At 55.8% G+C, this 16289-nt stretch overlaps 1 protein-coding gene across 1 annotated transcript in view; it reads right to left on the bottom strand.

Moving 5' to 3' along the window:
- The window catches only part of COL22A1 (collagen type XXII alpha 1 chain), a 177119-nt gene extending 161106 nt beyond the window's left edge, over positions 1–16013 (bottom strand). Inside the window, exons 1-2 of the mRNA XM_045181756.3 lie at positions 15661–16013; positions 2112–2273 (exon numbers count right to left, since the gene is read on the bottom strand). Coding sequence (XP_045037691.2) covers positions 2112–2202 — 91 coding nt within the window. The 5' untranslated portion in view covers positions 2203–2273; positions 15661–16013. The remainder of the gene's footprint in view (positions 1–2111; positions 2274–15660) is intronic.
- Between the last annotated feature and the right edge of the window lie 276 nt (positions 16014–16289).

Raw genomic sequence — 16289 nt, 5'->3', positions numbered from 1 at the left:
GATTGGCCAAAGTCTCAAAGACCAAGGCAGCAGCGAGAAGGTGAAGGGAATCGATTTGTGTCCTGGGCGAGTGGCTGTGGGGTTTGTCACACCCCTTCTCAGGGTCTTAAAAAGTCTCGTGAATCTTTTGATCCACCAATTCCAAATCTGGTGATTTACCCCAAGAAAATAATCAGATAAATAGAAGGGGGCGGAAATGAGGTATAAGGAAGTTCACGGCAGCATTGCCAAGCAACAGCCTGGAGACCAGCTGCACGCTCACCGTGTGGCACAGCTCAGGTAACAATCACCTCTGTTCACACGGGGAATGCCCGGCGGTCCCGACAGGGATGGCTGTAAGGGCACCCTTGGCAGATACACGTTCCCGGTGTATCGTCAGGGGTGAAAAGCTGTGCATGTCTATGTGGGGGGTGTGTACGCACGCCTAAGAGACCCTGCAGAAAGAAGCGTTGCTCACCTCTGGCAAGCAGAACCATGAGTGAATTGCATTATTGTATAAGGCTGACATTCTATTTATAAGCAACCAATTAAGTTCAGAAAGCAGAATAACAATAAAGCTGCGCGCACACACACACACAGATACTGTCCCAGCCTGAATCGGTGCCACTCCGGACCATTCCACCTCTACCTACCCTTCCCTCCTGTTCTGCAATCCAAGTTACCATCTGCCTGTGCGGAGCTGAGGTTAATCCCTGGCTTCCCGGGATTGACCCCTAACAGGATTAGAGCTTCTGGAGTGTGTTTGCCCAGATGTGTGGACTCACGGATAATTCCTGGGGAGTTTTTCTCCTCAACACAAATGGCCGTCCAGTTGTCTTTGAGACAGTCAGGTCCCAGCCTGTTCCCGGTAATTGCTGCTATGGGCCAGGCAGGGCTGGCCTGTGGGCTGTAACCTTTGAGCACATTAGTTTTAATGTTGCAGAAAGTTCATTTGTTCAAGAAGCCTCACCAAGAGGCCCTTGGGAGCTCCGCGTGCATTTCCTCCTGGCACCCAGGCAGCAGACTAGGTTGTAGGCACATGAGAGCTAAGTGTGAGGTCTGAGGAAGGACCCCGACCCGGGGGCGGGTGCCCTGGCTCCTGGCCTCTGCTGGGCCACAGGTAAAGGCCCTGTGACCCATCAGATGCAGTTTGCCTGGAGCCTCATTTTCTCCCCTATGGAATGAGGGCTGGGAAAAGCCGGTCCTCGGCCTTCCCGCTGCTGAAATGGGTATTCCTGTGTGTCGACGGCGCAGTGCGGCTCCTCTCGGTGAACACCAATGCACAGGACTCACCCGAAACCGGATGTCCACAGTCATCCAGCAAGCCGCGCTTTGAGTCTCGGGCAATGGAAAACACTCAGCAGACTTTGTAACAACGATACAGAAATGCAAGTCTTTTTGCTTTCTCTTTTGCCATCTTGCAGGCTCAGGAAAAACAGCGGGGGTCTAGCTCCGAATGTGCCCCCAGCCTCACCATCACGGAGATTTGGCCCCTCTCTTCACCTGGGCTCCTCATCTGCAAAATGGGCTTGGAGCCTTACGTGGGGCGAAGCTTTAGTGCGGTGGAGCTTTAAGTCGTGTTGAGCTCTACCTGGGGTGGCGCTGTAATCCAGCTATCTAGCGGCAAGTACCCAATGCTCCCACTGGTCCCACGTGTCACCGCAACGATGGCGCCTTCCTCCGGGAAGCCCTTGGACAGGTGAGCAGAGCCACCCTGTCAGGTCAGGGTTCCCCAGGCCTCCTCTTCTCCAGTGAATTTTCCCGCTTCCTGTGTCTCCTGCACACCTGCCCTGGCCACCTCTTCTGGCCGGACCCTGTGTGTCCATTTCCCCTGGAATGGCCCCAAAGCCTTCACAGGACACAACAACACGACAGTGCCCTAACCCCTGCCCCCAAACCCAACAGGCACCTGAGAGGGACAAGCTCACAGCACATTCTAGGATTCACTCAAGACAGGTTCAGACAGCTCACTTTTCTCAAACACACACACACTCACACACAGAGACCCATGTCCTGGCTGGGCAGCTGGCGCACACAGTCACCCGTGCACGCACAGGCACGCCTGTGCACCACGCACTCCCACGAGCGCGGACATGCGCCGTGTCCGGCAGGACACAGACTGGCAGCCCCACCTGCCCTCTGGGCCCGACAGCCGCGGGGCCCGCTCCACAGCAGCAGCATCCACAGGAGGCAGGGCACGGCGTGCCCTCGCAGACGGGCCATGGCTCTCTCGTGCTTGGGGAGACGATTTGTTGGCCAGGAGGAGACACCCTTAGGCTCTACGGGAACATTTCCTGTGTGAAGAAAGACACACTTTTAGAGGAGGTCCTGACACTCCTCACAGCCAACAGTGTGACCCTGCACTGACTCCATCTGCCCCCCACCCACCCACTGGCGAACGTGTGCCCAGGGCCTGCCAGGCCCCTTCAGGGCTGCCTCCCTAAGGCTCCACCTGCGGCACCAGCACCACTGTTTTCATCATATTTTCTATTTATGTTTTGGACATTTAATAGGCTATTTTATTAGTTTAATAGGTCACAAGAGGACAGCTTTGCACCTGTCTTTGCATATACTGAGTTACTGTCTTAGGGCAGGTTGGTGGAAGATGGTTAGGCTGTCACGTGAGTTTTGAAAGGATCCTGACGTGAATCGTCAACCTGCTTTACCAACAGTCACACCGGTTTCCGCTGCCCCTCAGCCATAGGGGTGGGGGTGCTCCTATGGCCCCATACTGGCAGTAGCAAGTTTTATCATTCCTTCAGACTTTGCCAGCGCTATAGGAGAAACTTTGGGTCTTGCTTTCTATGCATTTTTTTGATTCATGAGGTTTATCAGCTAAGTGTATTTTCCTTTCTCTGTATTTTATGTTCATGTCCATTTCAAGTGGCAGTTATCATTGTCAGTGCAAGATCCGGGAAAGAAAAAACAGTTTATTTGTCTCACAATTGATTCATTCACTTAGCGCAGATACTTACCAATAGCCCTCCTGTGCCGGGTGCTGAGGGCAGGCCGACGAAGGACACCCAGTCCACCCTCAAGGGCACTCTCGGATACTGGGAGACAGGTAAGGCCCGGGCCACAGGAAGGTAGGATAAAATGAGCGAGCGCAGGTAGAGGGAAGCGCAAGGGCTTATGGGAGCACTGAGTGTGTGTGTGTTGGGGGAGGGTCATGTGATCATTTCAGGGGCAGATCTGGCTTCCTGGACTAGTACCAGCCAAGCCAAGTTTGGAAGGCATCCCTCAGTTCGTGGCTCCTTCCTCCACCTGCAAAGCCAGCAGTGGCCGACCACACCTTTCTCAGGTTGCCACCTCCCTGACTCGGACTTGCAGGGACCCGTGTGGTTACGTGAGCCCACCCAGGTACTCCAGGTTAACGTCCACAGTTTAAAGTCAGATTGGCAGCAGCCTTAATTCCACCCATAACCTTAATCCTGCCTTGCCACGTGACATTACGCATTCACAGAGACTGTGGGAGGAACGCCTCTTTCTGAGTGCGATGACAAATGTATCCATGAATTTCGCCATTGTAACCATTTTAAGTATGTGATTCAGTGGCATTAATTATGTTCACATGTTGTGTAACCATCATCGCTATCTGTCCGGGACTTTCTGGTCACCCCAGACTGAAGCTCTGAAACCATTAAGCGGTAACAGGAGCTATCTTTGGGTTGATTCAGGGCTTCTTTAATTTCTTTCGATGATGACTCATAGTTTTCAGTGTGCAAGTCTTGTGCCTCCTTAATTAAATGTGTGCCTTTGTATTTTATGCTAGTCTTTGATGCTATTGTAAATAGTCATATGTTTTTAATTTCCCACATTTGATTATTTGCTGCTAATGTACAGAAATGCTACAGATTTTTGAGTCTTGATTTTGTATCGTGGAACTTTGTTGATTCTGTTTATTATAAAGTTTTTTGTGAATTCTTTAGGATTTTCTACATATAGGATCATGTCATCTGCAGAGATCATTTGACTTCCTCCTTTCCAAGTTGGATGCCTTTACTTCTTTTTCTTACCTAATTGCTCTGGCTATGATCTCTTAGTCATGGTTTGTAATTCTTTTTCTATGTTATAATATTTGTTTTGTTAATATTTCCTGAGGATTTTTACATCTATGTCCATGAGAGATTTTGGTCTGTCATTTTCTTTTTCTTGGAATGTCTTTGTTTGGTTTCAGGATCCGGGTAACGCTGGCCTCATAGGCTGAGTTCGGAAATGTTCCCTGTGCTTCTCTATTCTGGAAAAGATTGTAAAGAGGAGAATGGCCTGCAGCCCAGGGGTAAAGGAGCGATCACAGGAAATGCCCCCTGAGAGTGGCAGGCCTGGTGTGGGGACCCTCGTGCTCCTTAGCAGTGCCCGCGAGCATGTCCTCTCGGTAAGGTCGGTAAGGTGAGGATGATCTCTGCTCCATCGGGGGTGCAGTGAGGGATACCAAAACTAATGTTTGCAAAGCATGCAGGACGGATCCTGGCACAGACCAGACGAACAGGAAATGTGAGATTCGGGGCAGCCTCTCTGCACCCCCAGCCCCGGTCCAGCCCATCCCAGGCTGCAGCCCCCTACGCCGCAGAGGGCACCACGATGTCCTCTCTCACCAGCCCCGAGTTCTTTCCGGGGCTTGGCTGCCCAGCTGGCATGATGTAGGCCACACCCCGTCCCTGGTAGGCAGAGCTCTGCCATTAGTCTCCAAAAGTCCAGCAATTAATTCACTAAGCTGAGTTCCTTCCATAAACCAGCCCATCGCCATAGTAACCAACATTCCCTATTCAGGGACCCAGAGGTGGGGGAGGAAAGACACCGAGCAGAAAGCAATTTAGAGGGAGAAAATGAGATTTGGCACACTGCTCAGGCAGCCTGGGCAGAGGGTGAGCTCAGCCTGATTCGGAGGGCCTGCCACTGCCTACCAGGGGCGGGGGCGGGGGCAAATGAGGCGCCACTGATGTGTTGCTGGGGTGACAGGAGATGCTCGGGGCAGGAATCTGGCTGAGCCTTGAAAGCATGGAGTGACTACATCCAGACCACTGAGCCAGGTCCTTCCCCTACAGGCCAAGCGCCGGGCCTCTGCTGCGTGTCTGTTGAGCTGTGTACGCAGCAAACCGCACTTGCCGGCCAGGAATGGGACGAGGGAGCGGGGTGGCTTCTGTCTGTGCAGAGCTCCCTGAGAGCCCACCTCCCCAGGAAGAGCTGGAGGTCTGAGTCCTGGACTCCACACTCCTCTCTGTGTGACCTGACTCGGTACCAAATACATGCCGGGTACCCTGTATATCCCAGGCACCGTCCTAGGCGCTAATTCCTCCCGGGACAGCCGACGTCATGATGAAGCTTGTCGATCAAAATCCCTGTGTTCATATTCCAGCCCTTTCTCTCACGAGCTGTGCAAACCAGGGGCAGTCGCTCACCCTCTCCGGCCCTCTGCCCTGGTACCTACACAGCGAGGATAACAGCAGCTACGTCACAGGCCACTGGGAGAGCTGGGAGAGCCACTTCAGGTAAAAAGCTTACAACCGTGCCTGACCACGGGGAGTGCGCAGGCCATCCTGTTGTCGTCATTGTCCGATTCTTTGTTTCCTCACCAATAAAGCGGGAACAATATCCCCTACTTCGTAGATCCGCAGAGGAGCTTACACGAGTCAATGGGTGTGCTAATTCTTCGTGAAGTAAAACGCTGACCACTATTGCTGTAATAGGTATGAAGGGCAGACTTGTCAGTCTGACCTGCAGAGAGAAGTCAGCCGCATAGGGGGCCTGGGAACTTCATTGTTCCGGTCTCTGGTTCAGTTGCGCCCTAAATGCATGTTAAACACTTACTGAGCACCAGGCACTGTCCGTGGGGGGCTCTCAACCTGATGGTGGAGAAAGACAAGCAAGTAGGTGCCTGCTTTTCTTTGTTGTCAGTGCTCCAGCAGAGGGAAGGAGAAGCACCTAACACAGGTCTAGGAGGTCAGGGGGCTTCCTGGAGAAGGAGATGCCTGAGCTGAGCCTGGAAAGAGGGGTGGGGAGCAGGTAGGAAGGCTAGGGTGGCCTGCACCAGGAACAGCCAGCCTCCCTTCCAGTGTCATTCATGGCAGGAGCCGGAGGCACAGTGCCTTGGGGGAGGGGAGGGAAGGAATGGCGAAGGTCCAGGCTGGAGCAGGCGGTAGGAGTTTGGGAGAGGAAGCCATTCAAGTCTGAGGACAGTGTTAAAAGAGGCAGTCTGGGGGCGTGTGCATTGACCCAGAGGCAAAGGGTCCGACTTTGGTCCTGGTACCAGCGGCTGTTCTCAGGCATCTACGGCTGTGATTTAGGAAACCCTCCTAAGGAGAGTGGATGGATGGGGCAGGGGCAGGGGGTGGGGGGGAGCAATGAGGACATCAGCGCAACATCTAAAGAAAGATGCTGATGACCTTTCCCAGGATGGCGGCGGGCCGAGGGGTCCAGCTGCAGATCCCGTGACACCAGGTGACTGGCAGAGAGCGGAGGGACCGAGGGCGGAGAAGGCTCGAGGGAAGCCCAGAATGACAGTTTGAGCATCTGGGAGCCAGTCCCGGAGGAGGTCAGACAGGACAAGTTCGGGCGGAACACAGCGGGTTTGAGGCACTTGGAACACAGCCAAGTAGTGATGTCAAAGGAAGGTAAGCGCTGGAGTCCAGAGCTTGGAAGAGATGCTGGGGAAGTGTGGAGGGGACAGGAGACGGGGCTCGGGGTACCATTACGCAGGAAGGAAAGAGAGAACAGAGCTGAGGCCCCGGGAGTCTTTGGTCCTGCTAACAAGCAAGAACACCCACCCCGCCCTATGTCCTCTCCATTCAGACACTTCGGGGCTTCCCCGGAATCCGCTGAAGCCTTCCGCTACCAAAGTGCAGGATAATTTGATTGAAGGAGATGGAAATCGGGTGAGAAATGTGATTTCCTGCCCTCCTCTTTTATGCTGTGGAATTCAAAAATATTGCCTGTCGCTTATTTTTTCCCCAAGAAGAGGCCAGATGCCAGCTGTGTTCTGCAGTTGCTAAAACCGTGAATGCAACTCAAGCCACGTCTGTCTATTCTTGAAGCAATGGAGATTCCTAAACTGAGCCCCAAAGCACTTGAAAGGCACTTCCTTATCCTGAGGCCGTGACCCACTGCTTTAGTATTCTGCACGGTCTTGTGGAGGCATCGATTAACTAATTAAGTAAACACTTCTCAAGTCCCGGACGAGGTGCCGGGCATCGTTTTAATCACTGGGAATATCAACACCCTGCCTCCAGCTGACGTTCTCAGGAGAGAAGACAAAAACCAAAGAAGGAAACGAATAATACGGTTTCCAGGAGTAGTAATCGATTCGAACACAACGAGGTCATGTGATTGGCTTGGGTAGGACAATTTTTACCCCGCCACCTCCACACCCACACAAGGACCCACCGAGGCCCCTTGCACACCAACAGGACCTTGGGACTCATGCAGGGACCCTGCAGTGACCCCTCACTGCCTCCGGGTATAGCTCAGCCCTCTCCCTCGGAGACCCACATGGGCTGGCTTGTACCCGCCGCCTCTCCAGCCTCCGCTCTGTCACCGGATTGCAGGTCAGTGTGAACAGAGGAGTAGAGAAGAGGGGTATGGGCTGCACAGGGCAGGGCAGGGGTGCCTGCCCTCCCAGGATGCCACGGGGCAAGGTGAGCGAGTTGCCCACGCCACAGACGGAAGCTCGGCCTGGTTACTGGGTGGTGCCCGACCAGGAGAGCTGCGGCTGTGAGAAGCCACGGAGGGGAGCTCACTTTGGAGATGCCAAAGGCCACGTGGCATGACACTGAGAGGGACAGGTGTCTCCCAAGGCCAGAGGCACCCCAAGCTCTCGTGCGGCATGAGGCAAATATTTCCCCCCCCCCGTTTTCTTGTTTGTTTGTTTTGTTTTGTTTGCTTGTTATAAGAACCAAAGGAAATATTTACTTAGGATGAAAAAAGCAATGACAACAAATGACAAAATTTAAAAAGCTGACAGAGACCACAAACATCAAAAAATCCAGAAAAAATCTCTTTGACTGCCTGACTCCTGCTGTATTTTCCCTATATTTTTAGCTGCACACGCTAAGATCCGCTTCATTTGCAACACTTTTGTAACACATTTCCTCTGGTGAGAACGGATAACCATGCCCAGTTTCTAAACTTCAGCAGGTGTGAGCTGCGGTTCTTCCCCTGCCAACCACAGGGCAGGCCGGGCAGGGGGGCCGCCTCACCCTTGGGGCTCCCCCCACCCCTGCTCCTAGGGTGTGTTTGGCCCCCGAAACCCCTTCCTCCCTCTGAGTCCAGTAGGCTGCTCCCACCTTTGATTGACAGCTCAGTTTAGATAGGCTTCCCCAGCACGACCCCGTTCAAGCTCCCCTACAAGGACGGACCTCCAAACCCACGCAGGCGCCCCTCCAGCATCCTTCCCAGCCGTCCTCCCCTCTGCCAGTCCCACTGCAGCAGCAGAAACCCCCACAGATCCTCTCTGAGTGCTGGTCCAGTCACACATCTGAGAGTGGGTGGCCATAGCCCGTTCTGAGTCATTTCCAGCTCTCAGGACTGAATCCTTCCCCATCTTCTTCTTTCTTTTCTCCCCCTCCTGACGACCCTGCTCTCCATTCGTTTCACAAGAGACTGTCTCAGATTTCAGGGTCCTGAGGACACAGAGACATTTCTGTTTCACTTATTTTGAGCAGCTTCTGGTCTGATGAAGCAATGCTCATAAATAGTGCCGCAGCACCCACACCGGCTCTGGAGGTGCTGTCCCAGCAGGCTGCCCCTTTCCTGGGGGAGCATGAGAGGCACTCACAGACTGCGTCCCGCCCCCACAACCGTGAGGATGGGAGGGCCACGGTCCCTGGGTTCACAGGGGCTGCGCTTGGGGTCCTGTCTGCTGCACTCCCCGGCTGCAGTCTCAGCCAGCCTCCCGCCCCAAACCGCAGCGGCCTCACGGCCCCGGAGGGATTACAGTCCCCAGCACCGTGCCCTGTTGCCCTGCAGTGGCAGTCATAAAAATAAAAAATGCTACCCACACTCAATTAGAGGAAGCTGTTATTAGCAGAGAATGCTTCTCAGCGTGTCTTCCATCCCAGCATCCTCCTGCACCCGTGTGGAACCCAGCTCAGAGACATCTGTGGGGGGCACACACTCACACAAGGGCGGGGGGAGGAGGGCGGCTTCCCTCCCCGGAGCCAGCCGTCTGCATCTGCACCCACTGCCAAGCCCCTCGTCAAGTCCCTGTTTGTTATCCTCTGCGGGTCCGCAAAGGGCCTTGCTCGCCTGAAGCACGGGCACAGTGGCATGAAACAGGCCCGTTCCCTGTAAGGCCTCTCAGTCTGACCCCAACCTCCTTTCCCAGGCGCACGCCCACCCCGCCTCATGACCTTCTCCAGCCTCAGTGATGTCCCTCTCGCCCTGCAGCCCCAAAGCGTTTTCTTTTCCTGACCCTCTGACATTTGCCTCTGCGCCCTCACCTCCGGGATGGTGGCTTTGCCTTGCCACGTAGACTCCTACTCACCCCTCAAAACCCAACCTGCGTACCTTCCCTCTGTGAAGCCCTCCCTGATTTCCCGGGCAGGGCGTGGGTCACTGTCCTCTTTAGGCTCCCACAGACCCCTGGTTTCCATCACCCTGCAAGTGGCATTAAGATCGCCCTACCTACTGATGTGTGTTTCCCACGGGGCCCCTTAGACGCGGGGACTGTGTCTCTGGGCTCTTCCTCCATGCCCGCAGCAGTGACAGCATGGAGCAGGTTCTCACACGTCGGAGCAACAGAGAGAAATGAATCCACGTGTCGGGTGTCTGAACTCTACTTAATGCTAATAATCTATTAACTTCACGGTAAGAGGGAGTTCTCTTTCATTTTTCCAACAGTTTTCCAAAAAACCGTTAAACAATCTCGCAGCATCTACCTCCTGTGAGCAGAGCGAGCTTGGGGGTTAGCACAGAGGTCACTGTGTTGGCCTCGTCACCGAGGGTGTTTCTTTTCTCCCAAGAAATCACCGCCGTTGCTCCCCGAGCCCCGTGGTTCTGCAGGTGTGAGCGTACAGGGGTCGGTGCACTGGGGAGGGGCCAGGGCGGCAGGCTCTGCAGGGTGGAAAGGAGCTCTGCCCACGACCACGTGCACTGCTGTGTCCAGCAAAGGCGGCTTTTTAAATACAGTGCGAGCACTTCCTGATGGGGGAATTCAGCAGGTGGGACAGAAGAGCCTCTTGAAAAGTTTCGTCTGAGCAGAGGACCCATAATCCCATCCTCTTCCGTCTTCACCTGAAAATCCATCCAGGCTGACCACTCCCTGGCTCATTCACTCATCCATTCCCGAATTTGCTTCCTCATTCATTGTTCCTGAGTCTGCTCTCTTGCCTGTCCACCCATGCGGTCACACACTTCTGCGTTTCCTCCCTCTCACACTCACCACTAACCCCCACACCCCCGCATGAATGCACACTCATGCCACCAACACTGCGCCCACCCTCCTCCCTTCCCAGGCTGCGCCAGAGCCATGGGGATGGAGCTAGGCAAGGAAGAGTTTCTGCTCTGGGACCACAGGCGAGGGGGACCGTCTGAAGGAGGAACAAATATGTTAAAAATGGGGGGGGCCGAACTCTCCTCTTTCCCCCAAGGACTCCAGGAGTCCTTCTGTGAAAGCCCAGCCCTAGCAGGCAGCTCGGACACCGACACGGGATGAACGAGAGGAGGGGCAGAGAACAGGAGAGTAGTGTAGAGTGGCGCAGAGGAGCACAGAGCAATGAGGCTCTTCTCGTCTGGCCCTGTGTCCTGGGACAGGTCACGTAACCTCTCTGGGTCTCTCCTCGTCCATGAGGTCATCACTGAATGCCTCCAAGGTGTCGCGGAACTCCATGGGGGGCTGGTGTGAACACCAGTGCCAGGTCTGCCATCTGGTGTGGATTTGATGCATGTTGAGTGGTCGGTTGGGGGTGCGGCGCTCTTGTCTGCCCTCCGTTGCGCACGGCGTCTGAGCTCTCCCTCACCCGGAACACACCGCGGGCACCTGGGCACCGGGCTGTGCTTCCCCTTCATTCCCTGGGCACACCTGACACGCAGCAGCGCGTGTTAGCACACAACTGGGCCCCGCAGGAAGAGCTACTGTGAAATGACCTACCAAAATGCCAGGGGCCATTGAAATCTCTAGTTACATGCAACACATGGGGGACGGCCACTGAGTCACCGAAGGAGGGAGTGCCCCCGTGGGCTGCGGCTCTTTCCTTCTCGCCATAGGCTTCTCACCGGAGAGACAGGCTGGTGTAGCTGAGGGGGATGCGGGGGCCCATACAGCCTTGGGATGGTCCTAGAAAATGAACTACCAGGAGCTGAGGACACCAGACCTGCTCCCTGACCAGAGGGTCCAGGTCCCGCGGCCGACGCTCCTTGTGTTTTCTGAGCTGAAGGGCTCGGCACAGAGATGAACCCACACGGCTGGAAACAGAAGGGCCACCTTCACACCCGGCCCTGACCTATACCAACCCGTACAGCCCAGGCCCTGGATGCAGGCCCCGGGCTCCATGGGGCCACCTGGTCACCAGGCAGAGCCCTCCCGGGCTGGAGCTGTCATGGGGAGGGACAGCACCTGGTAAGCACGCCCGATGGGGGGCCCTGCGCTGGGCACGGGGCAGACCGGGAGGACTCATCTGACCCTGAAACTTCAGTCACTTACTGCATTGGGATTTAAATTCAGTCGTCATTCCATTCCCCCAAAATCTGTGTCCGGCACTTGATTATCACCATTGTGAACTGACGTCATTCCACAAAGGTGTGTGGAGCTCCTACTGGGTCCTGCCTGCGTTGGGTGGACACGGGCAGCTTACACAAAAGGAAGGCAGAGCCTGTGAACTTGAGGAGCTCAGTGCCTCGTGGCACAGACAGAGGAAGCCACATTGGATTGCGGCAGGGGTGGTGTGGTGCCGTCAGCAGCACGGGGCACTGCGGGCACAGCGGGTTGGAAGTCTAGATGCCCGGGGACGCCCATGCTGACCTGCCCGCAGCGGCTCCGGAACGAGGACCGGCTGCCGTGAGGGGTTTCTCTGGGGGCGGGAAACACCCCACCTGGGGCCTCGTTCTGTCCATCAGCTTTGCTGAAGACGAGTGGGGGCCGTCACAGCCCTGCCCTAGGGACCCACAGCAACGTCCAACCAGGCAGAACAAAGAACTTACAACCAGTCGGCCTTGCAGCGACGAACGGAGTGCTTCCTACGGCCCAGACGCCTTGCTGGACAAGCCTGGATAAGTGTGCATCCTCCTTGTCCCTCAGTTGCTCGCGTGCTGGGTTTGCTGGGTGTGTGTGTGTGTGTGTGTGTGTGGAAGGGTGTTGGCCAGACTGTGCCAGCTGGCTGAGTCGTGGGCCTGACAGCTCAGGGGGGCGGTCCATGTTGTCACACGTACCAGGGTGATTTTGTTACCTCGACCATTTAAAACCTTCTAGTGAGAAATATTTTTTTTTTTAAAAAGATATTCTGAATGGCATATTTGCCTCTCTGTATGAATTCTATTCATTTACCCCAAGCACACACTTAAGAAAGTTGGGAATTTTGATCCAGGCCATGGCCTTGGCACTGAGACGTGGATTTGAAGCCTGGCTGTGGGACTGCACGTCCGTAAGCCTCCGTTTGCCCATCTGGGGTGGGGGTGGGGAGGCAGCACAGCTGCTCACAGCAGAGAAAGGCGCGAGGGGGAGGGTCCGGTACACAGCCCAGTGCCCACTGCATGCAGTCTCAGATGGGCTCAGAGCAGGTCAGTTTTGTTTTCGCAGAGCTCAGGAGGTGTCTGGGGAAAGGGATTTCATTGATGTCACTCTAAGTACTCCCGAAAAGACGAAATAAGAACTGACAGATAGGAGGGGCAAGGAGGGAGCTTTCCACCAGCTCTCCAAGGGCACAGTTGGCTGTCCTGGGGGGCCGTGACTCCTTGGCCCCCGGAGCTGGGCCGGGAGCAGACAGGCAAATGCTGGGGAGAGATGCAGCCCCTCACCTGTGATGTGGGGCAGCGCATGTTGCCATCTTACCAGACCGTGGGCTTCCTTGACTTGGTAGTTAGTTATATTTGTTGAGCAGCCTGGCATGTGTCCAATTCCTAAGTCAGGGATCGGCTGGAAAACCCTCAGGGACCTGTCCTGCCCTAAAACAGCCCCGGTGTGCCGTCCTCCTGTTCCGGCTGTCCTCGGCAGGCCTGCAGTCAATAAGGATGCCCTCTTTGGAGGGGGAGTTTTCCCCGCTTGAGGGAAAAGGCCTTTGCTGACATGAAAACGGGCTTCGGTGCCCCGAGTGTGACTGAACCCTCCCTCCTTGTATCCCCTCTCCCTGTCCTCAGGTTAAGTCATTCAGACTCTCCGATCTTCCCTCCCTTGTTTCTGCAGCAGGGATACGAACGGCACCCCGTTCTCAGTCCCGGCCCATAGTGACCTCACAACCCGGGCTGGCCCCCCAGAGCACTGCCCACTGTGGCCGCACCGGGGAGGAGAAGGAGCAGGCAAGACCAGCGGAACTGGGAGGCTGCAGAAGAAGCACTTCCCAGGGCAGGATCTCAAGCTGAGAAAGGTCCTTCCGTGTTCCCCTGGTCCAAGCAGCCAGCAGATCAGCCCTCCGCCAGCCCTGGGAAATGGCCAGCCAAGCCCCGCCAGTGGGAGGCACTGGCATTGGACTGGAGTCCTGTGCCCAGCGGCATTTCCCCCACTAGTTTGCCTACTTCCACCCTCCAGGGACCAGAGGGCAGATCTGCTGCCTCTTGGCCATGGAAGCCCTCCAGGCCACCATGGCCACACGTCTTCCTTCCTCCCCACCCGAGGACCTTTGATATGGTGGCAGTGATCTTTCCCCGTGAGCCACAGCTTGCCTCTCTTTGGCCGTCTTACGGGGGGGACCGGAGGGAGGAAGAGAACCCGGATCACCCAGTCCCGAGCCCGCGAATGCCCGCGTCTGGGCCGACCCTGCGGTTCACACGGACGACCCCGGATGACCAGAGGACACACGCCCAGCTAAAGTGGGCGGCTGCTCTGACAGCCTTCCAGGAAACCAAGCCAAAAGTTTCCCATCTTCTCATTCTTCTGAGAAACAGAGATTAAGATTTGTACGGGAAACCTCCTGCACATTCTACGTCGGCGAGCCATTACAACAAAGTCAAAATCACCAGTGAAGCTTAACACCTGTCTGTGGGCTGGGCCGGTGCACAGGCCTCCTACTTGATCGTTTCATGGGTGTGAAGAAAACTTGAGAATCTGATGAAACTTTGAAAGCACCCCAGAAAAACCAGTTACAAGCTAATTTCTTCTCCAGACATTTCCCAAGGCCTGTGGGTTCCCTGGAGCCATTCCCGGACCCCCATTGAAGGACACCCCTGTCTCTTCCAGCCTCTTGCCTTACATGAAGGCTCAGCAACAAGGTGACAATTTCCCAAAGTCACACAGTAGGCCCCTGAGCAGCAGAGCTACAAGGGCATCCAGGATGGCGGGGGAGGGGGTGCTTCCTCCCACAGAAACGCTGATGCTGCCCCCGCCCGGGGTCTGGGAAGCAGGAGCAAACGAAGTCCAGTCACACACCAACCACGTACCAGGCGCTCCCGGGTTATCTTCCTCTGTCCCTTCTAGCACCTCCCCTTGGCAGAGGAGGAAACTGAGGCTCAACGGACACAGACTCCTAGCTCTGGGCATCCAGACAGTGACGGAGTCAGGACGGGAAAGTGAGACGTGGTGGTCTCCGCCCTTCACCTGCACCGCCAGGCAGCATACCTCCCACCACACACAAGCCCCGGAATTTTGAACAGAACAGCTCAGTGAGCTAGAAGGGGCCTGGAGATGTGGTTCTCACAGGCGGCGGTCTGGCTTTGTAGGATTCTGCCAGGCGGACATGGTCGAGGAGGGAAGGACAGACTGGGGGCTGGACTGAGCTGTGTGGAGATAGAGGTGCTGGCCCAAGGTGCTGGAAGGTGACAGGTGTGAAGTTCTGGGGAGGGGACCCCAGCACAGCGCTCTGGGACAGCAGAGAGCCGCCTCCTCCGGGGGATGCCTGGTCAGCCTGTCCCTGTCATCTCTGAGTCTCAGCCAGCTCCGGAAGGGACAGGTGAGGGCATGTTTCCCCAGCTACACTTTATAACAGAGACGTGAACATGAACTCCGGCCTGCCACAGAGGACAGCACACAGAAGCAGGGACCAGAACACGCCCCTGGAGAAAATGAAAGCGGGAATACAGGAAAGAGATCTAAATTTAGACCCAAATGGTGGGGTTCCTTTGGACAATAAATGCAAAACTGGAGAGAGAGGATCTCTCCCAGACACCGTCCCCCCACCCCCGGCAATCCCCTCGCCTCCCGTTTTTCTGGCTCTTACTCCAAAGCTCTTAATGGGAAGTTGAAAGAAGCTGGGCTATCTCGGCAACTTTGGAAGCAGCAACTCAGAAGGAAGCCCGCATCTGACACCCTTCAGTCACCCCTGCACCCCTGCCTGCCTCCCGGGACACTCCACAGGCATCAGACAGGGTTCTCCGGGACTGGTTCCACCTGCCTCTGAAGTTTGGGCAAATCGCAGGGCCCTCCGCTCGGGACTGGGCTCACTCCCTGACAAGCTCAGGCTCCAGAAGGGAATAGCTCAGTTTGCCAAGGGTATGCTCCCTCCCTCATGCATCCCTGGCTCTGCACTCCTTTCCCCGGAGAGGGTGGGAGCCCAAGACTCCCCGCAAGCCACCAGCAGTCCCAGCAGAGAGAACCAACCTTACCTGTCAGGGAGCGACCGTTGGGGCTCCAGTCAGGGCGGGTCCCTAGAAGCAGTGAGTCCCAGAGAAGATGCAGCCCCGGCAGCCCCCTCCTGGGGTCACCTGCCAGCAGCCACACCCGCCTGCCCCCCAAGTCTGGCAAACTCAGTCTCTAGACCAGACTTGTAATAAGCCTGGGGGTTTCCCCCCAGACCAGAGGTCATGAGACAGAGCTAGTTTTAAAACAAATAACTAAATAAATACAGCAAAAAGTTAAGGCTTAGAACTTAGACAATAAGGTAGAAAGTGTGGGAAAAACAGAAAAATGGGGAAAGGGGGGACACTTCCTCCTCAGGGAGAAAGGCAGCAGAGGCAGCTGCTGGATCCCTCCCAGGGGCAAAGTGGCCAGAGTGGTGGGATCCCCAGTCCAGAGCAGAGGAAGGAGGAGCCCGTGATGGGCGGGCTCAGAGGAGGCCGGGGGTGGGGCTGGGTGAGCCAGGGAGGGGCGGTGGATTCTGGAGGGAGATCTGTTCCCTCAGGGCGGGAGAGGCAGGGGGCAGGGGAGGTCCCCCGAAGAAAGCCCAGGGTGGCAGGGACTGCGCTGGATTCCAGGCAGCCGAGAGGCATCCCTAGGAAGCCCAGGACACAGACGG

Source organism: Desmodus rotundus, chromosome 8 (assembly GCF_022682495.2).
Source record: "Desmodus rotundus isolate HL8 chromosome 8, HLdesRot8A.1, whole genome shotgun sequence".
In the NCBI taxonomy this organism is placed as follows: domain Eukaryota; kingdom Metazoa; phylum Chordata; class Mammalia; order Chiroptera; family Phyllostomidae; genus Desmodus; species Desmodus rotundus.
This window is presented reverse-complemented; position numbering and strand designations above follow the sequence as displayed.